This window comes from Sphaeramia orbicularis, chromosome 17 (assembly GCF_902148855.1).
Source record: "Sphaeramia orbicularis chromosome 17, fSphaOr1.1, whole genome shotgun sequence".
Taxonomy (NCBI): Eukaryota; Metazoa; Chordata; class Actinopteri; order Kurtiformes; family Apogonidae; genus Sphaeramia; species Sphaeramia orbicularis.
In genome coordinates this window covers 56703323-56731106 of record NC_043973.1, presented here as the reverse complement: position 1 = coordinate 56731106, position 27784 = coordinate 56703323, and the positions used below count along the sequence as shown (strand labels likewise).

Below are 27784 nucleotides of genomic sequence, written 5' to 3'. Positions count from 1 at the left end.
AAAATCCTGCCGTGTATTGGTTCCACCTGTTCACTGAACACAGGTGATGCCACTAATTATCCCCTCGTCTACCTGGAGGAGTTGTGCTCATCAGAATGGGCTGGGTCAGTAGATGGTTGGAACAAATACGTGGGTAGGATTCTCTTGAGTAAGATTCCAGAGAGGTGAGTAACTGCTCCAGAGAGTAGAAGTCCTACCCACGTATTTGTTCCAACCATCCACTGACGCAGCCCATTCTGATGAGCACAACTCCTCCTCCAAGGAAACGAAGGGATAATGGGCGCTATGCACAGCCCCACTACTTCCTGAACCTAAGGTAGCTCCTTTATTTCCTGTCTTTCATTAGTGGACACACTGATTAATCCAGGTGTGTCTGCTACTTCTTGTTGTGACTACTGTGGTCAGACACACCTGGATTAATCAGTGTGTCCACTAATGAAAGACAGGAAATAAAGGAGCTACCTTAAGTTCAGGAAGTAGTGGGGCTGTGCATAGCGCCCATTAGTGGCATCACCTGTGTCCAGTGAATAGGTAGAACCAAAACATGGCAGGACTTTGACTCTGTGGAACTGGGATTACCCACCTCTGTCGATTAGTTGAATCAGTTTTAAGGATATTTGTCAGAAACTGTAACTTCAAACAGTTTTTGTTCCGTTACTCTGAAACAGCCTGTTCGTCTGGCATGAATGTTGTGACCAAACGGCGTCGTCGTGGTTTCATCCACCTCCGTTCGACCTTCAGGCAGCTTCGATGTGACTGTGCTTGATGACATTCCTGAACTGAACGAAAAATAAAGCTCGGACGCATTCCCAGAAAACCTGCCTCTTTGTCTGAAACCACAACATAATGAAAGATTTAGAAATACAGACATTTGTGATGATCTTATCTGCCTGAAGAACCACACAGCTCTGTTGGAATCAGGTTTTTAATCTCAAAATCAAGTTGTTTTTACAGGTGTTATATTGATATTTCTGTCCATTTAGTCCACAGTGAAATAAAACTTCAATCTTTATGAAAACATGGTGCTAATAATAAAACAAATGTATTCTACTTTAATGTTTTTAACTCCATTAAATGCAAATGTAGCGGTACATTAAGGACATGAAGATGAAGAAGTCTCTTGAAAGAGAGACGAAACGTTTTCAAAAGAGCTAAACCAGTCCAGCTGAACCGAGAAGAACTACCAAGAAGAATGAGAACCTACACAGACATCTGAAGGACATGAAAAGCATCAAACATAAAAGAAGTAAAATCATTTCAATCATTTGTATTAAACATTTGACTGTTAATATGTTTAGTATTTTCTGGAATTCAGACACTTGTCATTACTTTGTTTTCTATATTTAACAGAACATGGATGGAATGCAGATATCAGACATCAGACATTTAACACATCAGACCAAATGTATCATGAAAACGCAGTCGATGTTGGCTTTTCACTCTGGTCATAGAGTTGCTCATGTAGGTTTTGTTTTCTGGAGGTTGGTCTGAGGGCGGAGCTTTAGAATTTATCGTTTCCTACAGTTTTGTTCTGCATTAAACCAATCACTAGAAGCTGCAGAACATTTATTTCACTTTGTATTTAAAGGGACAACCAGCCAGCAATTTTATTGAAAAATCCTTTCTTTTTTTCTTTTTCCTCATTCTGCCTTTCAGGAGATTGTTGCTGCTCTGTATTTGCGAGTTTATTTTGTCTTGCAACTTTGGAGATGACTTTGGCTCGGTCCCTCATGGCCTCCAGAGCCTGAATACGAGCCTGGAAACCCGGTTTGGCGTCAGTGTTTTCCGCTTGGATCAGCATGTCGATGTACTCCGGAGCGGTCAGAGGGTTGGGCCTCAGGGCGATCTCCTGAAGACGGGTCAAACACTTGGCAGACTGATCAATTAAGGACATGATCGTATCTTGGAGTAGCTCAATCTCCTCTTCTTGCCTTTCGATCAGTTCTTGAATGTTCAGCTTGTCTGACGTAGCCTGCTCATACTTTTCCTTCAGGGCTCGCAGCGTCTGCTTTTCTTTCCCTGAAACATACTCCCATCTGTACGTCTGGTTGAAGTGGATGTTCCAAGGGCATTTCTCAGGACAGATCTTACAATTCCCTGTCATATCCATTGCTGCGCATCTGTCTTTTTTTGCATCATCTTCAATTGCACATGGGTAATGGCAGGTTATGTTGCATTTTGCACAGTTGGTGATGAATTCTCCTTTCTTGGTGAGCTCCACCTTGACAGGTTGCACAACATCCACTTCAATCTCAAAATTCTCATTTGAAACCATGATGGTTTCATGCTCTTTGATTTTCTCTTTCGTTGTCTTTATTTCTTCAAGTTTTGCCAGTCCAGCTCTAACTTGTGGTTGCAAACCTTCAACTACTGTTTCAAGGTGCTTGCGCTCTTTGAGAACCTCTTTGGTCATCAGCAAGCTTTTGGTTGTCATTTGACCCAAAGCAGTGAAGAACTTCTCCATGCTCCTAAATCCCATATTCCAAAACATTTCATCGAAGTTGTCAGAGTCATCATCTGAGTCTTCACTGCTGGCCTTGGTGCACCTGTTGTCTGCAAACAGTGCAGAGTTGTTGAATTTGAAGTGGACAGGAAGCCCAAGGTCGTTTTTTGGGCATGGAACCTCAGAGACATTTATTGCCTCAAGAACCGGTGGCTGCTTCCCATCTGCAAAAGTCACAAGCATCTGAATGTTCTCGGCCACATCTTTGCCAAAGATGGAGAGCACAGAGTCAAAGACATATCGCTGTGTTGCTGTTAGTCTTGCAAGAGAAGCCTGAGTAACAAAACACAGTGCATCGATGTCACTGACTCCATTTGTGGAGGTGAAAAGCTTCCGGATCTGTTCAGTAATCTCCTTGTCTCTTGCTATTCCTCTGGTATCCCCAAACCCAGGTGTGTCCACAACAGTCAGAGAGAAGGGGATTTTAAAACCTTCTTGGTAGTTGACTTTGTACACGGTGACTTCAGAGGTTTGGCTTTCAGCTTGTGATTTTGAAAGATCCTCGTGGATTAGTTTGAATCTAAAATTGTCCTTCCATTCCATGCCAATGATGTAGTTGAACATACCATTGATGAGGGTGGACTTGCCTGATCCAGTCGCCCCAAGAAGCATGATTGTGCGATTATGCCTCATGCTGTCTTTGCCCAAAGAAAACATGCGGCAGCCATCTATATCAATATGTTTCTCCTTCAAAGGCAACTTGTAAAGTGTTGGGGAGTCAGAATTTATGTTCTTGCTAATATGCTTGAGGTAGTCAGCAAGGCGCTCAAATTCCCGCTTTGTTGTGCTGATCTTAATGGTGATGCTTTCTTTGCTTCTTCCGTCGACACCACAGTCACATCGGACTCTGACTGCGTATCCTGTCTCAGACTGAAGTCCTGAAATGATCACCTTTTCACTTCCTGACACCATTTGGTTCCATTGGAGATCTGCCTTATCATCTCCATCCATCTCAGTGTATTCTATGATGTAGCTCAAAATATGGACGTCCTGTCCGATCTCAGCAGGTTTCTCCCAGCTGATTGATATTTCACTTGAGTTTGATTCTGTTTGAGGTGTTCCAGGAGGGCTGCAGGGAAGGGTTTTACTGGGATCACTGACTTGAGCTGCAGGCCCTAGACCTACTGGAGTCACTGCTCTGCATCTGAACATGTACTCTGTGTTAGGACTCAGACCACTCACTGTGGCCTCCTCAGCTTTAGGTGCTGTGGTTTGTTGCCATCCATCTTCTCCACAGACACAGTATTCAACACAGTAGGAGGTGATGCCTTCAACTCCAAATCTGGGTGGAGAAATCTTCAGAGTCACACTGTTGTAGCTCACGTCACTCACAGTTACTCTTTCAGGTTTTGAAGGCGGCTCAAAGTTGTCACTGACTGAAAATCCATCCTTATAAAGATAGATGCTTGAACCTTTGTGTGTCTCATCTGTTAAAGCCACTGTCAGGAACTTAATGTTCTTGTTCTCTTTGTTTGTTTCTGCAAAATCACTGAAGAGCTTTGCTTTGTTTCTCAGTGTATCTGTGACATCTTTTGAAAGATACCATTGTTCCTTCTCCACGTCATGGGATCGTGGATCTGCAGGGTTTCCAGTTTTTTCTGTTAAGTGGTTCTCTAAAGCAGACAGGTATGGTTCAGCATTACCCAATGACGTGAAGACAAAAGTCACTGCATGTTCTGTGCTGAAAACTTCCTCAATAAGAGCACTCTGAGAAGGGACGATCTTACTGTGTTTCATCATTTTTGTGAAAGATTTCAAAATGCAGATTTCTCTCTCTTTACAGTCCATCCACTCGTTCAGACTTTTGCTGTTGAAAGGAGAAGAATGCCGTTTTTTCAGGATTTCTGCGAGCTCGGCTTCATCTTCTCCTCCTCCTCGAATTGTTGGAAGTTTCTTAGCAAGTGTTCGTTGGAATTCCAGCTTGAACTCGGAGCAGAACGCTCTAAATTTTTTAACTTTTTGCCCGATCTGTGGGAACTGCTGTGCAGTGGTTGTTTTCACTGCATCGTTGCATCTCATTTCCAGCTCAACGAACTCCTCCAGGACACTTTGTGATTCCTGAATTAATCTTATACTGATCTCACGAACAAGTTTAGCAGCAGAAGAATCTAAAGCTGTCAAAGGCAGCAGCCAGACTTTGACTGGAACAGCCTTTTCATCATTGGGGCCCAGAAGTTTTGGCAGGCTTTGGTAGACCTCCACAGCATCCTGATAGGAGACTGGGCTTTTTTCAAGACGAAAATCTCCATGAAATTTGCAGGAAAATGTTTCAGTATTTGCTCTTTCTTGGTCATCCATTTTCAGGGAACCTTCACCTTCAATTGAGACAAAGGGGATTTTCTTGATCATTACTCTCAAGTTGCCCTGAATGTCCTGGTGCTTTTCGTTTTCAGACACCTCTCGATCAAACACAAAGAAGGCTTGTGCTCCATAAAGAATGCCTGTGACCACATGTGTGGCTATTCCTTTATCAAAGACATATGGGTGCTTCACGTTTCCTCTCCCAAGATGATTCATTGTCAGTTCCTTGAATTTTGTGGTTGTGTTGTATTTCAGTGTTACTCTGGCCTGATTTTTGGATGTCTTATGGTCATTCAGGTATTTGGCTGAACCATCAACCTCAACGAGTCCACCCAGGAAACTTGCTTTCAGAGATGCTTCAACTTTCAGCGCAGAAGATTTGGCCTCAATTGATTCAGATGCAACTATCTCAGTTTCGCTGTTAGGTTTTGGTGTTTCTCTTGTATCTTTCTCCAGGTCCTCACGGTCCCATAAGGTCATGCCTGAAAGATGAAGAGAAAAAGTTAAACTGCTTTTATCTACATGGTGCTAAGGCTGGGAAAAGTGTCTTTGATACAAATCAGTGAAATTCTACTTCAGAAAATTAAATGGCAATGTCTACTGCCACAGTACTGTGGCATGAAATATGGGTATGTCTATTTACCCAGAGCCAATCAAATATTGTCATTTGTACTAGGGCCAGTCATGGATGCTGTTCCATCAACTCATTCTCCTCTTGTTGCCACAGTACTGTGGTCATATATGGAGTATACTTCAGTTCATTCTTTTGTGCATTTTGCTACCACAGTACTGTGGCAACTGATGGAATATTAAGGTTGTAACAATATGAAAATTTCATATCAGGGTTATTGTGACCAAAATTATCACGGTTATCATTATTATCATGTTATTGTTGGAATTGTGCTCAAAATGTTCAAAAAGTACTGATACACACTGAAATAATTTAACCAAGTTGTATTTTGAAAACAAAAAAAAAAACCAAATAAAATAATTGGTACAATGTACCTTCTGTTGGCAGAAACATTCAAATATTAACCCTTAGTGGTCTGAGTCTATTTTGTCTGTTTTTCAGTCCTTTTGATTTTGCCTTTAGATACTATATAAACAAATGTTTACTATACCCATGTTTGAGATCTGTTTTTTCTATATCATCTGCCTACTATTTTTTTTCCACTTTAACCGACTATATCAACATAAAAGAACAAAAAACACACAAAAATATATAAAATCCAATTTGAAAAATGTATATACTTTATTGCATAAATAACACACAGATGCTTAATGAACCTTTTCAAAGACTTCAAAAGTGAATATAGGTTCCAAATATTAGGTATATACAATTAAAATAATAAATTAAAACTATACTCAAATATTTGACATAAAAGCAGATCTTTACATAGGCGTTTTCTCCAGAACAGTGCGGTTATCAAACACGGTTATCATGATAATTAGAATTTAAACGGTAATTCTAACCGTCTGCATTTTTACCGTGGTTTATCGTTATACTGGTAATTGTTACATCCCTATGGAAGATACGACAAATTAGTGATGGTATGTAGTATAGAATAGGAATTATTGTTTTAAATACTCTATATGTTGTTTTATGGTGTTCTTTGTTCTGTGCAGTCAGTGAGGCTGGAGAAGGTGGGCGGAGCTACATGTTAGATGTGCCAGTGTTCCATGTGACTTGTCAGTTCTTTGTCAGTTCAGTGTATTGACTGCTGTGGTCTGAATTCTGCACTCTGAAGGTTATCCCAGTGGCTGATTGATATCAGTGTCAGATTTACCTACTGGTGCCCTTAGTGCTGTGTCCCGTTGCTCCCACCCCCTGTTTGAAAATCTTCTAAAAAAAAAAAAGCTACTGTGACCAGAAATTGGACCTGAGTCTTCTGTGCTGCAGTCCAATGCACTAGTGAATGAGCTAAATTTCCACTGGTGTTAAGTTTGACCTATTTGCTATCTGATTGCCTCGGTACTTTTCAGGATGTAACAAGTTACCAGTCTAGACATGATATAACGAGGGTGCTGATTGGCTCTGTGGTCATAGACAAACTGATATTTCATGCCATAGTACTGTCAGTAGCCACTTCGAAATTAAATAGTTAGCAAATTGCACAACAGGTTTTGATGCATAAAGGTGGAAGTCCTGGAAAAAATTCACTGACTCAGTATTTACTTGAGTACTTGAATATAAGTCTGTGTAAATTGGGGCTTTTTTGGATTAGCATCTAGTGGCCATCAATAGTATTACACATTAATGTATCATTGCAATAGAGTGAAAGTCCTCACCCCTTGAACAATGCAAATATAGTCTTTTATTTGTGAAACAGCTCTCAGGCTTTTCAGTTACCCATTATGCTTTGCAACCCCATGTGTTAAACAGTGACATTTTCAAGAACAGTCAGTGAAAATAAGATGTATTACAATGCATTGGGGAGCTACAATAGCATTAATTTTGTCAACAGCACTAAATAAGATTAAAATGCTAAGTTATGTTTGATAACTTGGCACAAAATGAAGCAAACACAGATGATTGATTACTGATAAGTTATGTTTGGTAGTTGAGTACTGTTTGCACAAATATTGTAGACCACATTAAATGAACACCAGTTATGATGGTTGTGAGAAAGTTTTTCTTTCTTTGCCTCAGAGTGATTGCTAAGTTAGCAAACATTAGTGCTTGTTAAACAAAATTAACAGTATTCATTCAGGTTTTATCAAGGACACAACAACTAGATCCATAGAATAAAGTAAAAATATACACAATAAAAAGAAATTGCATGTGAATGTAGTTCCAAAATGCAGATCAAGTTCTTTTCTATCTACTGTGCTCTTTCAGAACTATTTTTCCAGTGATTTGCTGTTATTTCTGCTCAGATTTAGAATACCTGTTACTACTAAGTATGGTAAAGAGCCCTTTTACAATATGAGGAATTTGTCTTGGTGACAGGTGCAAACACAGTGGCAGAAGAAAGAATTAAATAAGTTACAGTAAGTACTGTTGAAAGGAATAAACACAGAGTTATTCCCATATATACAGGTATATACACTGCCTGGCCAAAAAAAGAGTCGCACATGCCATATTTGACTGCACCACCTTTGGTTTGGATAACAGGAGACATTCACTGTGACTTCTTTTTTGCCATAAAATGCTTATGTAGTGTCACAATAAGGTTCATAATATTTTTTACATCCATAGTTGCTTTAATCTTTGATTATTGATGATGGAGAATTGGACCGCTGCATCAAGTCTTCATCACATCCCAAATTAGTCTAGATTTTATAGTGGCTAATGCTTGTGTGAAAATGTCTGATTCTCCCTGAACCATTCTGACACAGGCCTGATGATCCTGGTTAATCCTGTCATTAGTCCAGTCTGTAAGACGTTAAAGACATGAGAGGACACTTACTGCATCAGAGTTAAATAACCTGTTACAGCTGAAACATTATCCACTGCAGTACTATGGAGAGAAATTTGTTCAAAACCAAAAGTAATGCATATTGCATATGCAACTTTTTTTTTTGGCCGGGCAGTGTACATTAAAGAACTAGAAGCACTCGGAGAGCGCAGACCTCCGCCAAGGCTGATCAGTGCCCCCCCCCCCGTGGGCCCCCCCACCCCCGATCACCACCAAAATTTAATCATTTCTTCCTTATCCCATTTCCAACAAACCCTGAAAATTTCATCCAAATCTGTCCATAGCTTTTTGAGTTATGTTGCACACTAACGGACAGACAAACAAACAAACCCTGGCAAAAACATAACCTCCTTGGCGGAGGTAATAAAATGTTTATCTTACAGAACATTCAGTCATTTTATTGTCACAAAATAATTGAAATTGTCATTTCTAGTTCTTATATAGCACAGCTGAAAGATTCATAATTTATTTTGTCATAATTATTCCGTTATTTTATTTGTCTATTAAGTTCATTTTCAAGGGGTTAAATTCTATTGGCTGAGCTGCAACATTCTGAGATCCTATTGGACAGAGGAAACTAATTCCCACCCCTTTATCAAATATTGGTTGGCCTGAGCAAAAAGCATAGAACGAGAAAACAACAGAAAACTATGAATAGAAAGTGAAATACAAGATTTCATTCGACGCCGGGTATGTGGGGAGAGACGGTTAGGACAGCTGATTCGACCAGTGACCGGTGTGGGAAGTTTGGAGTGTCTCCCGAGGTGAGTTTTTCAGCTAAGCTAACAGCTGCTAGCTAACTAGTAGCTGGCCTTATGTGCCGCGGTGTGTGACTAAAACTACAAGCCAACATGTGTACTATGTTGAATTAATGTTATTTCTTCGCTTTAATGGATGTTTATTGTAATGTGTGTATGGGGGAATTAAGCCCCAAAAGGCGAGTTGAAATTGTGGTTTTGCTTTTGAGTTGACTACATGTTCTTTCATACTGTCAGTACTAAATAAAATGGCGGTGCGCTGCGGCAATAAGCTTACCGGCGGAAACACTGATAAATAAATACTTGTACTGTTGGATCTGCTCCGTGTTAGCTTAGCGCTGTAGTGTTTGGTTTAGGTATTTGTCCATTTAACTGCTTGTTCTTTGGAATGTATTCTGTTGTCCAACAATCGTTGGTTTTTTACCGAGGTGAAGTTAGCAGCGGGTTGGATATTCGACGGACATTCAAAACCCATCGCCTTAGGGACTATCAATAAATTACTGCTCTTAATGTTTTTCTTCACTCGATTCTCAGTCATGTGACCCAGAGACTCCAAACAGATCTCAATTTATTGTAATAAAGAGGACCTTTAGGAAACACCACTTAATATTTCTCTCCAGTCTATGTTAATATTTTTTGTGAATAGTCTTCATATTTTTTAATAAAAATGTCTTTTTTTTTCTTCAATAGCTTCTCAGTCATGTGACCCAGAGACTCCAAACCTGTCTCAAATTATTATAATAAAGAGGACCTTTAGGACACAGCACTTAATATTTCTCTCGAGTCTATATTAATATTTTTTATGATTATTATTCATATTTTATAAATTAAAGTCTGTTTTTCTTCAAAAGCTTCTCAGTTATGTGACCCCCAGACTCCAAATGAGTCTCAAATTATTATAATAAAGAGGACCTTTAAGAAAAACCACTTAATATTCCTCTCCAGTCTATATTAATATTTTTTATGAATATTATTCATATTTTAAATAAAAATGTCTTTTTCTTCAATAGCTTCTTGGTCATGTGACCCAGAGACTCCAAACCAGTCTCAAATTATTATAATAAAGAGGACCTTCAGGAAACACCACTTCATATTTCTCTCCAGTCTATATTAATATTTTTTATGAATATTATTCATATTTTTAGATAAAAATGTCCTTTTTTCTTCAATAGTTTTTTGGTCATGTGACCCAGAGACTCCAAACCAGTCTCAAATTATTATAATAAAGAGGACCTTCAGGAAACACCACTTCATATTTCTCTCCAGTCTATATTAATATTTTTTATGAATATTATTCATATTTTTAGATAAAAATGTCCTTTTTTCTTCAATAGTTTTTTGGTCATGTGACCCAGAGACTCCAAACCAGTCTCAAATTATTATAAGAAAGAGGACCTTTGAGAAACACCACATAATATTTCTCTCCAGTCTATATTAATATTTTTTTAATGAATATTATTCATATTTTTACAAAAAACGTCTATTTTTCTTCAATAGATTCTAAGAAAGAAATGATGATGAGACTGATTTGGAGTCTCTGGGTCACATGACTGAGAAGCTATTGAAGAAAAACAGACATTTTTTGTAAAAAAAAAAATTTGAATAATATTCATAAAAAATATTAATATAGACTGGAGAGAAATATTAAGTGGTGTTTCCTAACGGTCCTCTTTATTATAATAATTTGAGACTGATTTGGAGTCTCTGGGTCACATGACTGAGAAGCTATTGAAGAAAAACAGACATTTTTATTAAAAATATGAATAATATTCATAAAAAATATTATTATGGACTGGAGATAAATATTAAGTGGTGTTTCCTAAAGGTCCTCTTTATTGTAATAATTTGAGACTGATTTGGAGTCTCTGGGTCACATGACCAAGAAGCTATTGAAGAAAAACATTTTTATTACAAAATATGAAAAATAATCATAAAAAATATCAATATAGACTCGAGAGAAATATTAAGTGGTGTTTCTTTAAGGTCCACTTTATTATAAAAATTTGAGACTGATTTGGAGTCTCTGGGTCACATGACTGAGAAGCTATTGAAGAAAAACAGACATTTTTATTAAAAATATGAATAATATTCATAAAAAATATTATTATGGACTGGAGATAAATATTAAGTGGTGTTTCCTAAAGGTCCTCTTTATTGTAATAATTTGAGACGGATTTGGAGTCTCTGGGTCACATGACCAAGAAGCTATTGAAGAAAAACATTTTTATTACAAAATATGAAAAATAATCATAAAAAATATCAATATAGACTCGAGAGAAATATTAAGTGGTGTTTCTTTAAGGTCCACTTTATTATAAAAATTTGAGACTGATTTGGAGTCTCGGGGTCACATGACCAAGAAGCTATTGAAGAAAAACAGACATTTTTATTAAAAAAATATGAATAATAATCATAAAAAAATATTAATGTAGATTGGAGAGAAATATTAAGTGGTGTTTCCTAAAGGTCCTCTTTATTATAATAATTTGCAACTGATTTGGAGTCTCTGGGTCACATGACTAAGAAGCTAATGAAGAAAAACAGACATTTTATGAAAAAATATGAATAATATTTATAAAAAATATTAGTATGGACTGGAGAGAAATATTAAGTGATGTTTCATTAAGGTCCTCTTTATTATAATAATTTAAGACTGGTTTGGAGTCTCTGGGTCACATAACGGAGAAGCTATTGAAGAAAAAGAGACATTTTTATTAAAAAATATGAATAATGTTCATAAAAAAATATTAATATAGACTGGAGCGAAATATTAAGTGGTGTTTCTTAAAGGTCCTCTTTATTATAATAATTTGTGACTGATTTTTAGTCTCTGGGTCACATGACTAAGAAGCTATTGAAGAAAAAGACATTTTTATTAAAAAATATGAATAATATTCGTAAAAATATTGATATAGACTGGAGAGAAATATTAAGTGGTGTTTCCTAAAGGTCCTCTTTATCATAATAATTTGAGACTGGTTTTGGAATCTCTGGGTCACATGACTAAGAAGCTATTGAAGAAAAACAGACATTTTTATTAAAAAATATGAATAATATTTATAAAAAATATTATTATAGATTGGAGAGAAGTATTAAGTGGTTTTTCTTAAAGGTCCTCTTTATTATAATAATTTGAGACTCATTTGGAGTCTGGGGATCACATGACTGAGAAGCTTTTGAAGAAAAACAGACATTTTTTTAATGAAATATGAATAATAATCATAAAAAATATTAATATAGACTCAAGAGAAATATTAAGTTGTGTTTCTTTAAGGTCCACTTTATTATAAAAATTTGAGACTGATTTGGAGTCTCAGAGTCACATGACCAAGAAGCTATTGAAGACAGACATTTTTATTAAAAAAATATGAATAATATTCATAAAAAAATATTAATATGGACTGGAGAGAAATATTAAGTGGTGTTTCCTAAAGGTCCTCTTTATTATAATAATTTGAGACTGATTTGGAGTCTCTGGGTCACATGACTGAGAATCGATTGAAGAAAAACATTAAGAGCAGTAATTTATTGGTAGTCCCTATGGCGATGGGTTTTGAATGTCCGTCGAATATCCAACCCGTTGCTAACTTTGTATTATACAGAGTACAATGGAAACAGAAAAAGTACAGTACAAGATTAATATAACAACATGAACAGAACATAGCCAGGGGACAAAATATGCATGCAGAAATCATATATTAGTTTATGCAAAGATCATAAGTGTTACATAGATCAGTGGTTTTGATAGCTTTTTTTATTTTGAGAATGCTGAATACTTGAAATATATTGAGTAAGCTCAGTTTTAAAGATTAAAAGGAAGGTTTGTGATTGGAGAATTTGGATTTATGAATGTGATATTTTGGTAAAAAATAGAATTAGATTGATGATGTAATATTGATCTGATTTTTTTTTTTTTTTTTTTTTTTTTCGCTTTTAGCTGACGTTCTTCTGGTTAAGTGGCTGTATAGGTACAGTTGGCAACAACGTCACAGCTTGGGGGTGGGGAAATCCAAGGGGGAAAACAATCACCCCCCCATCTGCTATAATGTAAAAATGTGAAATTTCAACTTAATTTGCTAATGCTAACAAGTTGTCATGACGTACTTTGAGTCGCTATTGCCTTCTGACAAGGATCGGTATTAAAAAACTAAATCTACTAGGATTGGGTTGTTGTCCATACATTTTAAAAGACTGTGCAAATGATCCGACTCAGTGGAATGAAGTGACGTTTCCAGACATCTGCTACTTAATCCAGTCACCCGGTAAGGGACTATATCACTTGCTTTAGATATGATGAATTAAACTTAACATAATTTCAGTACCTGACATTAAATAGACAAATTAATTTTAATTAATGTTGTTCTTGGTCCAATATGATGTGAGGTTCTTTTAGCTTTGCAAAGAAACAGGCAATAGTACAACGGCGTATTAGGGCCACATAAGAAAATAAAAATGCTTGTCACTATGAGAATAAAGTCGTTATATTTCGAGAATCAAGTCATAATATAATGAGAATAGTCGTAGTTTTATAAAACTCATTATTTAATGAGAATAAAGTTGTAGTTTGAAAAAAACTCATTTAATGAGAATAAAGTCGATATATTTCGAAAAAAGTCATTATATAATGAGTAAAGTTGAAGTTTTAAAAAACTCATTATTTAATGAGAATAAAGTCATATTTTGAGAATAAAGTCATAAAATAATGAGAATAAAGTCACAGTTTTAAAAAACTCATATAACGAGAATATAGTCGTACTTTTATGAGATTAAAGTTCTAATGTTTTGAAAATTCAACAGAGTTTCCAGTTTTACAGCGAACGCAACATGAGAAGCAGCAACTTTCACTTCTGTTGGACTCCAAAACTCGGAGTAGAATCCTCAGTTTCTTCAGAAACAACAAACCTTATAGCTCTGGTGTCACCTCTGATAGTCCTGCAGCCGACCACTTTGTCAGTTTCTCCTCCACAAAGGAGGCGATTTGCTACAAATCAGTTTGTTTCTTACAACAAAACAAACCCAAACGTGTGCAAACTGGCTTCAAAGTCCTTAGACTAATGATAATGTGTTGATGAGGGGATAGGCTCAGGGTTTGTCTGCGTGTAAACCCCAAATGAAAAAATAACTTCACAAAATGTTCCAAGTTCTCCATTATTTGATGAGTGGGTATGGCTTTATTCTCATTATATCTTGACTTTATTCTTGAAATAGTATGATTTTATTCTTGTTAAATTATGAGTTTTTAAAACTATGACTTTATTTTCATTATATAATGACTATTTTTGTTAAATAATGAGGCTTTTTTGAAACTAGGATTTTTTTCTCATTATATAATGACTTTATTCTTGAAATATTATGACTTTATTCTCGTAGTGACAAGCATTGTTATTTTCTTTTGTGGCCCTAATACACCGTTGTACGATAGAGATGTCCTTCAAATATAGCCCATATTTGATTTTATGTTTGGAGTACATGAGAGCCAGCACTTTTTTTTTTTAGCATATTCTATACTCAGTAAAGAATTTTAATCCGTACTTCTACTTTTACCAGACTTTTGTACACAAGAATCTATACTTCTGCTTAGGTACTGAATGTGTACTTTTGTACATGTTGTGAGGAAATCTGCACAAATTAAAAATGTAGTACAAAGTTCACTAGCGATTAACAATTAATCTAATATTCCTTATCCCCCTGACATAGTCTAGGATTGTTTGGAAATGGTTCACATCCATTAAACTGATCTGAAATGAAGTGCTGACTGCAGACATACACAGGTTTTGTTGTTGAGTCCATAATCTGACAAACTCGGCCTCTCTTCTGATAGTTTGAAGCCATTTTGTCCTCCTTTGTGGTTCTGTTTTATTATTTGGTTAAATGTGAAACTTTTAATTGCTGATTTTTTTGTTTATTTGCGGTGCAAAAGAGCATACAGCAACTCTTCAGCATTATGACTAATGGCAGAGACCGGTTTGTTTTCCCCCTCCACTCTAACCAGATGTGATGTTTGTGGCCGTTCTCATTGTTGCTGACTGTATCTATAGAACCACTTTCACTTGGTCGATATGTTTGTTGTTGCTGCAACAGTGGCTACGTGGAGCTCCACTTCCCACAGTGCACATCACGACAAAATTCCGAAAATGCCCGAGTGACCTACGGGCTCTGTTTGTAAACACATGGAGTGTTTATGGTTGAGTGCGCTTCGAAATTGTCAGAATGCCTGTGTTTTCTATAGAATCACCTCAGTGATCCCAGGTCAGACACTTATTGTATCAAGTTATTATTTTACCTTTTGATAAGGATTTAATGTAATGTGTAAGTTTAATCATGTCAGTTAATCATTGGAACACATCAACAGGCTAATATGTAAATGTGTAAATGGGTATGTGTGCTTCGGTTTCATTCTATGGCCTCGTGTACATATTTAATGGTTACTCTCGTAGGATTGGAGAGGATCAGGAGGATAGCATCAGTTGTCATTAGTCTTTTTAAACGTGAATTCTTACTGGGGACGAGTGCGTCTCGTCGACAGTCGTACAGCATCCCGAGGTTAAAAGGTCGACCAAGAGCCGCCATCTCGATGGGTTTTCCAGCTGCAGGATCCATCTGAATGAAAGGAAACAGATGTTTAATTCGGGTCATTCCATCCCAAATCGACCAGATTTCAGAAAGTGCCCCGCATGACCCCTTCAGAAAATTCTGAAAAAATTCAAATCTTAGCTACATTTCTGTCATTGACCCTGGTGAAATTGGGTCAACTGACCAGCTCCATCCATTTCTGAGAGGTCTCTACTGCAGGCATCAACCTGAGCCAGTTCTGGGAAATCTATAATTATTCTATCTGAACCATCATGCAGTTCCACACTCTAGTTCAAATATCTCAAGTATTATAACTTGTGCAATAATCAATGCCATTATACTGTTAAAAATGCCATTTACACCTACGTTTGTACACAATTTAAAGAAAATATAATCATGCAGTAAAAAAAATATTAAAAATAGAACCAGTTATATCCCAAAGCTAAAATTTTGTGCACAACATCTTGAAACATATATGAAGACATGGTAAAAATTTCAAAATTTTCATTAACTGGCCATATGGTAATTTGGGTGCTCAAATAGTGTTTTTGTGAAAAATTGAAATCGACCCACTTTATTCATTGCCTCACAGCAACGCTTTTCATTGAAATGTAGTCCTTTTGCAGTATATTGTTGCATCTGGACCTTAAGAATTCATGCAAAAAAAATTAGGTCACTACATTCATCCATTATGGCACAGTGCAAGCCTGAAGAGAGAGGACATTTGGAAGAATTAGCCTTTTGGCCTGATTTCAAGGCCTCATGGACCAAACATGAAGGCACCTACAATTATGTTGATGCAAAATATGGTCTTTTCAGGGGGATTTCACCCCAGACAGTAAGTTTCAGCAGTGTGGCTTGAATACTTAAGGAGATATAGCTGGTTGAAAAAGCAAATTTGCAAAATTAAAAAAAAAACAATTTTCAAAGGGCTGTATCTCCTAAACTATTACAGATATGACATAAAAATTTTGGATGTGTTCGTTTATCTGGTAGGTGAACGTGTGAATTTTTTCTGAATTTTCTGAGGGGGTCATGTGGGGACCATTAGTTGAATTGCCGTGGAATGACCCCTTAGCACTCCTGATGTCTGACAATGTCAGGTGAAGTGGACCAGCTGAAGTCAAATCACAGCATAAACTGTAGTGACTTTTATAAGTTTGACGGTTAAACCAGATAACGTAGACAGAAAATTTAAATTCCAGATTTGTAATTAACTGTTGTTAAATCACTGGAATCTGATTGGAGCGGTTTCATCTATAGGTTTAGAAATGGGAAATGGAAATGGGTGCATTGTGTATTTCCAATAAGATAATGTATGAATGAAGACATCACTCATTTTATGAAGTGCTTAATCCCGGAGCCTAACCCAGATACCAGTGGGCGAAGAAGGGGTACACCCTGGACACGCCACCAGTCCATCACAGGCACATGTAAAATATATAGACAACCAGTCAATTTAAAATACACAGACATGATTGACCATATATACTGATAGATATACACTGAACATGCTGTAAATATGTCACAAAGTGATGAGACATTAATGTAAATTTGACACATGACATTGCTGTACAGTTCCCGCTCCCTTCTTTTACCAGGAACTTTAATGTACATTTATTATATCATTCATATTCCATATATTCATATATCATTCAGAGCTAATGAATCATCCCGGACAAACATTTACAAGCAAATATTTTGTAAATAATAGTTAGGAAGCAGTGGAGTTGATGAGTAAAGCTCTTCCTGATATGCTGTTTGTGTAGTGTTGGCAGATCTGATGAACTGAGCATCAGTTACACTTTATCTCTGATCTTTATCGCTGCATTGGTTGACTCTTGACACTGTCCTTTTGTCAAGTCAGGGTTAGATTTAGGTTTGACCTGACTCACAAACTAGAAGAGCATCCCTTTGAAACCAAGTCTAACACAAGCATTTTAGACTTCATCTTTTGTTAGCAAACCTAACCTACAGAAAGACTGACTGTAGCTCATTTAACACCACACAGCAAAGACAAACAGCAGAGCTGATAAAATGCCAAACCATGTAATAATGGTCAGTACTCACGGCAGGAATGTGTGTGTGATCCTCTGGAGCTCAGCCGTCGTAGCACACTCTTTATTCTGTCAGAAAAGGAAACTCCCCCTCATGTATATTCATAAACAGCAGGTGGTCCTTAAGAGAAACCAGCTGATTTCTCAGAAATGGTCTGACCTAAAGACAAGCAGAGAAGTGCTTACACACCCTCTGTAAATACATCTGGTGGCAATAATGCAATAAAACAGGTTTAATTAGGTGTGGTTGTGTTCTAAGGTATTTACTGAACATGTTTTTGGTTCATTAAGTCATCAAGTCAGCTTTAATAAAATCACTTAGAACATGAAAAAGATCTGAAATCCACTATTAGTTTCATTTTTCTCTGAAGAGGAACAGAGTATGGTCACAGGTTGGTCACTGTGTTATGTAAAAGGTCATTTTGAACAAACAGAGGCCGTTACTCTGATGCTTTATATTGTGATCATCAAATATAGGCTGATACATATTTTCAGTATTCATTTAGTTTCCACTGGACTAGACTTGCACTCATTTATTCATCTGAGCAAACACTGGCTGTCAGTATGTAGAAGATGCAACAAAACTAGGGATGCACCGATACCACTTTTTTCCAGACCAAGTACGAGTACTTACATTTGAGTACTTGCCGATACTGGGTACCAATCCTAGTACTTAATAATCCCATTTACTTTTATCACCGTCATTTATTTCGTTACATCTCCACACTCTTCACACTCCACACACATTATTCCTCCTCCTCGTACCTGCTGCACTGAACTGTGAATGTCACACAGCTGTAAGTGGTATCGGTGCAGATGTATCGGATTACTTTTACGAGTACGAGTACAAGTACACACACTGAGTATCAGAGCCGACGCCCAATACTGGTATCGGATTGGTGCATCCCTAAACAAAACCAGCCCTTTGAGTTTGCTGCATCTTTTACATTAGTTTTTTTTTTGTCTTGTGTCTTGAACAGTGTTTTATCTTTTTACATCTGTTGTGTCATTTCCATCTTTCTTTTTTTTTTTCACATCATTTTCATCTTATTGCATATATTACAAATCACTGCAAATAACATTAACTGAGGAAGAAAAGCCTTGACTGATTCAACATAATTTAATAATTTTTACCCCAAACTTTAAGTGAAAACTTCATGAATCCATTAAAAGTCTGAATGTGAAGGAGTTAAATGTTTGCAGTGGTATTTATTTTGGAGTCATATCAAATCTGAAACTGAAAGTTGAAATTACAAAGTGCTTGGAGCAGGTGGATACAGTCAAAGGCATTTTCTTTAGTTTCACTTTCAACAATGAGAGGTCTGATTTCTTGGAAATGGTCTCTCCTCTAGTAAATCTCTTCAACCCAGTTCATCCATTTACAACTCCTCCTCATTTGCATCAGATGAACAAATGATATAAATCATCAACAACGAAGAAGTGCAGGTAATGATGATACAAAGCCTTAAATATAATTAATATGCATATATTCTCACATAACAAGGGTTTAAATGTAGTCTCATGTGTATAGAGTCACAGAGTTTATGTCCTTTTATTGCTCATGCTGATGCATATTAATGTCCAGGCTCTGCAGAATGTGAAGCCACTCCCACGTTTTGTCTATATATGAAGGAAGCAGCTGCAGACCAAACCACTCCTCATGATCAGACACAAACCAAGAGGTAAGTCTTCATCTAATCTGATCTTGATCTGTTTTCATGTTCGTTAGTTTGAGTGTGACACTTTTACTTAAGTAATAATTTTTTTAGTCACATTTCAACTGACCCAGAGTGCTTTCTAAAACTTTTTTTTTTTTTTTTTTTACCTCTTTCTGAGAACCCAATTCCTAAATTTACATCTCACAAGATGAAATGGATTTGTGCATAAATTAATGTTTATTTTCCTGTTATTTCACAATATTGCAGGTCTGATCATAAGATGTTGAGTGGGTAAATGAAGCATTTAGTAACTATGCTTGATAAATTACAACTTTGTTTGAGTTTTGTTTATGTAAAACATCTTATGTAAAAGGCTTTTGTTTTAGTCATAAATGAAATAAGAATGTTTCAAGAATTGTTAGTAATATGAATATTCAGTTTTATCAAAAACATCATTCTTTTACTTTTGTCAAATGCTTGAAATGCTTATTATTTCCAAACCACGGTTTGAAAATGGATGAACTAGAGAAGTGATTCCTCAATCAGGACCTAAAACACAAATTTAGTGTTTAAAGGAGTTGTATGTAGGATTGTGGCCAAAACTGGTACTGCAGTCACATTCAAAATACTGTAGAGCATGGTATCCCCTCCTCCTCCCCCCAGACTAGGGGTTGACAGATCCAGCATGAGCGTCTACTACAAGGAGCTGCCATGGCAAGCAATAAGTCCTACACTGGTATGAATACGGACTTTTCACCAGGGCTGCAGTCTCTTTACCCGATGGTTCTCACTGCCCAGGTGAAGAGGCAGCAGCCCGGGCCTGGTGAGACCCCATGTCGGTGTTCAAATTCTTCTCCACTTTCTGCCGTCTCCATGTTTCAAAAGCATCTCCTATGCATATCCTTGTTTTTTTTCTCACTTTGTCACTTTGACGTATTTGGGAACAATAACGAGGCCTTTTAGGTTTATTAACATCAGACATTTGTGATCAGAAATGTTCCAGCTGCAGCTCAGTGGGAACTGGAAACCAAACATTACTGACTTTATGAATGGGAGATAGATGATGGATGGAGCATCAGACCAAAATGCAAAATGACAGCATAAACATTACTTTTGGCTTGACACTTAGCTTTTCAAATGTGAATATTCTGGCTGGACTAATACTGTCAGTATTTAAAATGAACAGGATTCTTTAATATCTGGTGACATTTAGGGCCAATTTATGATTACTGGGAACAGAATTCCTACATACAGTTCCTTTTTTAAAGGGGTTATATTTAGCTAAATCCACTTTTGTTACTCTGTGGTTCATTTATTTGTGTATTTGGATCTTCATAGTTCATAAAGCGTGAATTTGAACCCTCTAGGTGCTGCAAAACTATCTTTATATTCATTTTGGCAAAAATCCAGTGGATTTCTCCAAACTGTTTGAATTCCTGCTTAATTTGTTACATTTTATAACTCATTCCGTCTCCACATTTGCTCATATCAGGTCCAGACTTCAGACCAACATTTCTCCAGTATTTCTCCATAATTGTTTGTCGTCATCAGCGGTTGTAGTCCAGACTGAAAATATGTCCAAACTTGGAGCCCATTACTTCAAATGTTCAGTTGTCAGTTGAACAGGACAGAGCAGCACAGCCAATGACCTGGAGGGGGCGGGGCCTGAAGTGGCTCCTGTGCATTTAAAGGACCAGCGCTCCAAACCACCTTTCTGGTGTCATTAGTCAGAAATAGGGTTGAAGATGGACCTGTGGAGTTGAATGAATGAAGAATTCAGACCCAAGCCGAGCATTTACAGTTTATGGAGACCACAGGGAAATGTGGGAAAAGGAAGAAGAACATTAAAAAAAAAAAAAAAAAAGAGAAATATCACTGCTTTAAAATATACACCCCCAATTCCCCCAAAAATTGGGACAGAGTAAAATGTAAATAAAAACAGAATGCAGTAATTCTCATGAGGCTAATTTTATTCACAACGTTGACCATTTTAAGTAAACAATGAGATTATACAGGGGTTGGACAAAATAATGGAAACACCTTAAAAAATCAACAAAATATAATTTAATATGGTGTAGGTCTGCCTTTTGTGGCAATTACAGCCTCAATTCTCTGAGGTATTGATTCATACAACTTGTGAATTGTTTCCAAAGGAATTTTAAGCCATTCTTCAGTTAGAATACCCTCCAAATCTTTTAGAGACGATGGCGGTGGAAATCGACGTCTTACTTGAATCTCTAAAACTGACCATAAATGCTCAATAATGTTGAGGTCTGGGGACTGTGCCGGCCATACGAGATGCTCAACTTCATTAGAATGTTCCTCATGCCATTCTTTAACAATTCTAGCTGTATGGATTGGGGCATTATCATCTTGAGGTGAAGGTGTTTCCATTATTTTGTCCAACCCCTGTATGTCCTCTATAGAGTAGTTCCAGGTCCACATTTCTATTGTGGATCACCTTGAATGTTGTCACATTATGGTTTGATGCAGGGTTCTAGATGATCAACAGTCCTGGGTCTTCTTTGTAGTATTTTTTAGTGATAATATTAATTACCAGTTTAGCGCTAATGGCTTCTACGAAGCCATATTGTTAGAATAGATGTAGTTATGTGGTCAAACATAGTCTGGTTGAAATACTCAAGGTCTTCTTGGTAAAAGTCATGGTCTGGATGGAGCATATGTTGATCTAAACATGTAGAAACTTCAATCTGCTCATTCCATAGACACTAATACAGCCTCATACCATCACAGATGCAGGCTTTGGACCTCTCCTCTTTAAATAAAAATAAAATACAGTGTGATATTTCTTCTTTTCTAGACTTACACGATTATAAACGTATTAATCCATTTGTTGTTTCTAGGTGTTTTGGAGATGGTTGATTCATCTGGAGAAGTGTGTTCACATCTAAACATTTCTTGAACAAAAAGACCAACTTAAGGAGGACATCTAAGGTAAGACAGAATTCATCTAAATGTCTTTGTTGTGTTTGATGTTTAAAGTCAGATGTTTTTTTTAACTGTATAAATGAGTCAGTGCCGCAATTAGTCAACTTAGTGAATGTAATTGACTACGAAAATTAGTCGACAGCAATTCTACTATTGACTGCCCATTTATTTTTGGTCTCCCTCCCATCTCAATTGCAGTAGGAACAGAATCTGAGAAAGAGAGAGAGAGAGTGAGAGAGAGTGAGAGATTAGTCGACGAGCCGAAAAATTTGTCGAAAGATTAGTCATTAGAAAATTAGTCTTTAGTGGCAGCACTGGAGTCAGTCTATCACTTTGATGCAGACTGATAACATTTAATTAAGTACCATTAAAGTTATATTTGATTCCAGTTTGCAGAAGAACTGCCTTTGTAATACTAACTTTTGTCGGATTAGTTCTAGTCACTTGTATCTGTTAGAGACTATGGATTATTTTACTGTTACTGTTTTGGAGTTTTGCATTTGCAAAATTCAGAAGAGACTTCCTAAACTTCACAAAACATTTTCCTGCTCATTTGAGGTCTTTGTTCTTTTTTTTTTAAACAGCTATGTCTGTAATTATATCCATAATGGAAATTTATTTCTGTACTTCTTCTGACCTACTTCTGATCAAAGGTGCTCAAGAATCACACCGTTCTCCAGGGTATGATTCCCTTTCCAGAATGTTCTATATTTTAGATTCTTCAAAGACCTAGGAAGGCTTTAAAAGTCATCAGTATCTTAAAATCAGTTCTGAAATGAACAGAGGAGCCAGTGTAGGGAAGCTAATGGAAGACTGATGTGAATTTATCTGTTTAAACTAGTAAGAAGCCTGGATGCTGAGTTCTAGACCAGTTGTATGTGAGAGAGTCATGTTTGATGTACACCAGAGAGGAGTGTGTTACAGAAATCTAAATCTGGAGAAGATGAATGAATTAATTATGTGATTTTGGAGATGGACCTTGGACAGAACAGGATTGGACAACTGTAATGGTTCCCAGAGGTGCTGAGCACTTGTTGGCTGTTTTGCCTTCACTCTGCAGTCCGGCTCATCCCAAACCTTCTCATTGGGTTTAGGTCAGGTGGTTCTAGAGGCCCGGTCATCTGACAGACTCCATCACTCTTGTTCTAGTAACCCTTCAGTAACATTGAGGTCACTGTCCTGTTAGAAACTATCTGTTCACCTTATCTGAGTCTCACAAAGACAGCGTGGGTGGAACAAGCACCTCAGTTTTGGACTTAATTGACCAAAGTACAGATCTCCACTTGTCTAATGTCATTCCTGTTGTTTCTTGGACCAAGAAATTCTCTATGTACCCGCCCGCCCCAGAGGGTGGGGGTATATAGATATACCAGGATGTTCATCTGTCCAACCAATTTCCCAAACACTATTAACTCTATTCTTTTCAAATTCAACATGCATGGTTTTATCACTAGGAGAGGTACAGTGCACAGTTTCATGACTGCTTTTTTTTTTTTTTTTTTAAGTTATACTTGGCCAGAATAATGTTTGTCTTGGTTTGACTGAACTACCCAGAAAGGACAGTCATTTTGTTTAATTCAGTTTACAGTTATTTTAAATTTCAAATTCTAAATGAAACCCTAGGGAGGCAGGGTATTAGTGAGCAGGAATGGCAAAGTGTTCTGCAACCAGGCGGGGATATTGGCAATGCTCTGCTTACTTTTCACTTGTTCTTCCTCTTGTTCTTGCTCCAGTTTCATCAGTGTTTGATGGATTTCATGACTGCAGTTGATGCATTCAAAGTTCTTGAATTTTCTGGATTGACTTACCCTCATGTTTTGTTTTTTTTTCTCTATTTATTTCAGTGGTTCCTACACTCTGCATTACAATAGAAGGCAAATAGGGATATTCACTGGAACCCAACCGATTGTCTCAAAAACATTAAGAAGGTAAGAAACTCCACAAATTAATACTTGACATGACTCATCAATCTGACAGAATGCCAAAGCTGTCATCAAAGGAAAAAGAGGTTATTGTGAAGAATATAGAACATATTCTGGTTTGTTTAACTACATAATTCTCTCTGCCTTTAGGTCTTAAGTATTAATCTACAATGTAGATGATATAAATATCAGTATTTTTTTTTTCCCAGATTGAAAACAAATGGCACTTCACAAGAAAGAGGAAACGCTGCAGCAGGTTGGATAACCGACTGACTGGACTGTTTCAGTCACTGTTCTCATTATAACTGTATTTGACTTCTCTGGACTGTTGTTCACAGTGTGAGTCTGACAAAATGGCCTGGAATTATTTTAAAAATTCAATTAAATCATTTTTCACTAAAACATCAAAAGAAAAAGAGCAGAGTGAGAACTGGTCAGAATCAGAATCTCCCTGGACAGAAATGGAACCAGACCCTGAACCAGAACCAGAACCAGAGGTCCCTAAACGTCTTCCTGATGCTATCCGAGATAAAAGCGAACTGCTGGAACCTCAGATAGGGCCTCTCCCTGTTTATAAAATCCCTCTAAAAGAAGAGGATATAAATATATGTGGGTGCAGACGATTCTGGTTTGGGGAAGAATCTGCAAAACCAAAACCAAATCGCACCATAATGGTTCTTGGAGCCACTGGAGCTGGGAAGTCGACTCTCATCAATGGGATGATCAATTACATCTTAGGTGTCAGATGGGATGATTCATATCGGTTCAAGTTAGTTGATGAAGGACAGGGGAAAACACAAGCAGAAAGTCAGACCTCTGAAGCCACAGTGTACAAAATAAACTACCGAGAAGAGTTTCAGATCCCCCACTCCCTGACTATCATTGACACTCCAGGGTTTGGAGACACAAGAGGCATTGAAAGAGACAAAGAGATCACACAGCAGTTACAGCGTCTCTTCACCCAGAAATCTGGGGTCAGTGAAATTGACATTGTCTGTTTTGTCACTCAGTCTGCTTTAGCTCGACTCACACCAACACAGAAATATGTGTTTGATTCTGTTCTCTCAATCTTTGGCAAAGATGTGGCAGAAAACATCAGGATTCTGGTGACGTTTGCAGACGGTCAGCGCCCACCAGTTCTAGAGGCGATCAATGCGTCAGGTGTCCCATGTCCTAAAACTGATGATGGGCTGCCAGCTCACTTCAAATTCAACAACTCTGCTCTGTTTGCCTACAACCAGTCATCTGATGATGAAGAAGGAGGTTTTGATGAGATGTTTTGGAACATGGGATTACGAAGTATGAAGAGGTTCTTTGCGGCATTGAATCAAATAACAACCAAAAGCTTGACAATGACAAATGAGGTCCTCAGAGAAAGGCAGCAGCTTGAGGTTTCAGTGGAAAATTTGCAGATACAGGTTAGAGTTGGTCTAGCCAAACTTGAGGAGGTGAAAGAAACAGCTGAAAAGATTAAAGAACATGAGGCTGAGATCACCAGAAATGAGAACTTTGAGTTTGAAGTCACTGTCACCCACCCTGATAAGGAGGATATTTCTGGGAGTGGAAATTACATCACAAATTGTCAACAGTGTCACCATACCTGTCATTATCCTTGTGGCATTCCAAATGATTCAGACAAAAGGGGTTGTGCTGCAATGGGTTCAGATGGAAACTGCAGAGAGTGTCCAAAGAAATGTATCTGGAGTGTACACTATAACCAGAAGTACAGGTGGGTGTATAAGGAAGTTAAAGAAAAGCGAACAGTGAAAGAGCTCAAAGAAAAGTACCTGAAAGCTAAAGAAGCAAAGTCACCTATCCAGGCTTTAATTTCCAAATTAAAGGACGAGTACAAACTTGTGCAAAATCAAGTTGTGGAGCTGATGAAAAAGTCTTCAAGATGTTTAAACCGACTAAAAGAAATCGCATTGAAACCAAACCCTCTATCTACTCCAGAGTACATCGACATGCTCATTGAGTCAGAGAAATCTGAGCACAAACTAGGATGGAAAAAACGAGTTCAGGCCCTGACACACATGAGAGAAAAAGCAGAGATGATGGCTAAAGTAGAGAGAGGAGAAACACTTCTGCAGACTTCAGTTACAGGGACAACGGACAGTAAGCAAGACCAAACCAAGACCAGTACCAATGCAGTCAAAGATCAGACCAAGACTGATTCCAATGAAAAAGGCCAAAACAGTGAGCATCACACTGTCCAAGACTCAGACAAGGACCATGGTACTGACCAAGTCCTAAACCAGGACCATGAAACTGACCAAGACCTAAACAAGGGCCATGAAACTGACCAAGACCAAAACAGGAGCAGTGAAACTGACCAAGACCAAAACCAGGACCACGAAACTGACCAGGACCAAAATGAGGACAGTCATACTGACCAGGACCAAAAGGAGGACGGTGATACTGACCAGGACCAAAACGAGGATGGTGAGACTGACCAGGACCAAAAGGAGGACAGTGAGACTGACCAGGACGAAAACGAGGATGATGATACTGACCAGGACCAAAATGAGGATGATGAGGCTGACCAGGACCAAAAGGAGGACGGTGATACTGACCAGGACGAAAACGAGGATGATGATACTGACCAGGATGAAAACGGGGATGGTGAGACTGACCAGGACCAAAAGGAGGACTGTGATGCTGACCAGGATCAAAACGAGGATGGTGAGACTGACCAGGACCAAAAGGAGGACGGTGATACTGACCAGAACGAAAACGAGGACGGTGATACTGACCAGAACGAAAACGAGGACGGTGATACTGACCAGGACCAAAAGGAGGACGGTGATACTGACCAGGACACAAATAAGGACAATATCACATACAAGAATTAATCAAGGACACACATGGAGACTTGGAACTTTAGTTCCAAACCTCTAGTCTCTGGACTATCTAACAACACAAAGGGACAGTTTACACCTTTACCTTCTCATATTATTTCTTAAAATACAAGTGTCTGAACAAGCTCTGTTCAGTTTATGTTAACATACTAATTAATCATCTCCTGTTAAAGCATTTGTCTGTGTATTACTCCATTTGTTCTCTGGTCTTTAAACTTCTTCTTTAAACTAAAGTTCTGACTTTAAATAAATAAATACAGTTAGCTTTGTAGTTTTGGAGTAAAATATGAGGAAACAACCCATAGAGGGGCCTGTGCTAACTGTTTCAGTTGTATAGACTAAGACAGAGCTGTTACTGATCAGAGACGGACCAGTTCATCAGACCTAATGAGATGTTTTACATACTAATCATATTGGCAGAAGTTGCGGCTGACATAGCTGCAACTATTATCTCAGCTGGTTAAGTGTGCTTTGTCATGATCATGTCAGCCTTTAAAAATCACTACTGACCTGCAGATCTCAAACACTGACGCTGAAACTGCTCCTGAGAAAAAGACAACCAGAATTGGGAAAGATCAGGTTTTTAACAGTAGCTTGTTGCAGTTTTGATCGTCTTCAAATGGATAAAGTTGTGAAATTTTGGCTTTAAAAATTGTGCTGTTACTGAGGTCAAATATCTGTGAAGTCACACTTTGTAACGCATTTTTACTGTTTGAATAATTCTCTGCTGAATCTGTAACATTATGTTCTGTGTTGTTCACTTCAATCCAATAAAAGCAAGTGTGT

At 37.5% G+C, this 27784-nt stretch overlaps 2 protein-coding genes and 1 long non-coding RNA gene across 4 annotated transcripts in view; 2 read left to right on the top strand and 1 right to left on the bottom strand.

The window, feature by feature from the left end:
- Nucleotides 1–17671, bottom strand: part of LOC115437498 (uncharacterized) — an 18204-nt gene extending 533 nt beyond the window's left edge. The window contains exons 1-3 of one of the 2 annotated variants that reach the window (XR_003937938.1): nt 17625–17671; nt 15482–15581; nt 1020–5286 (exon numbers count right to left, since the gene is read on the bottom strand). Coding sequence is in view for 1 of the 2 variants with exons in the window: in XM_030160697.1 (XP_030016557.1) it covers nt 1583–5286; nt 15482–15581 (3804 nt within the window). In the remaining variant the exon portion in view is untranslated. Of the gene's footprint in view, nt 1–670; nt 5287–15481; nt 15582–17624 lie in introns of those variants that run through there. The other variant, XM_030160697.1, reaches the window with a different exon arrangement.
- LOC115437534 (uncharacterized) lies at nt 8155–27784 on the top strand. The gene is made up of 3 exons (XR_003937943.1): nt 8155–8166; nt 16584–16586; nt 27464–27784. It is a non-coding gene; the product is annotated as an uncharacterized LOC115437534 (long non-coding RNA).
- Nucleotides 22145–27191, top strand: LOC115437505 (glutamic acid-rich protein-like). Its single transcript, XM_030160725.1, has 3 exons — nt 22145–22224; nt 24063–24146; nt 24350–27191. The coding sequence occupies exon 3, from the start codon at nt 24494–24496 to the stop codon at nt 26990–26992; it is 2499 nt and encodes an 832-aa protein (XP_030016585.1). The 5' UTR covers nt 22145–22224; nt 24063–24146; nt 24350–24493; the 3' UTR covers nt 26993–27191.

Coding starts and splice junctions, on each gene's coding strand:
- LOC115437505 (XM_030160725.1), top strand. CDS start 24,494: ATGGCCTGGAATTATTTTAAAAATTCAATTAAATCATTTTTCACTAAA.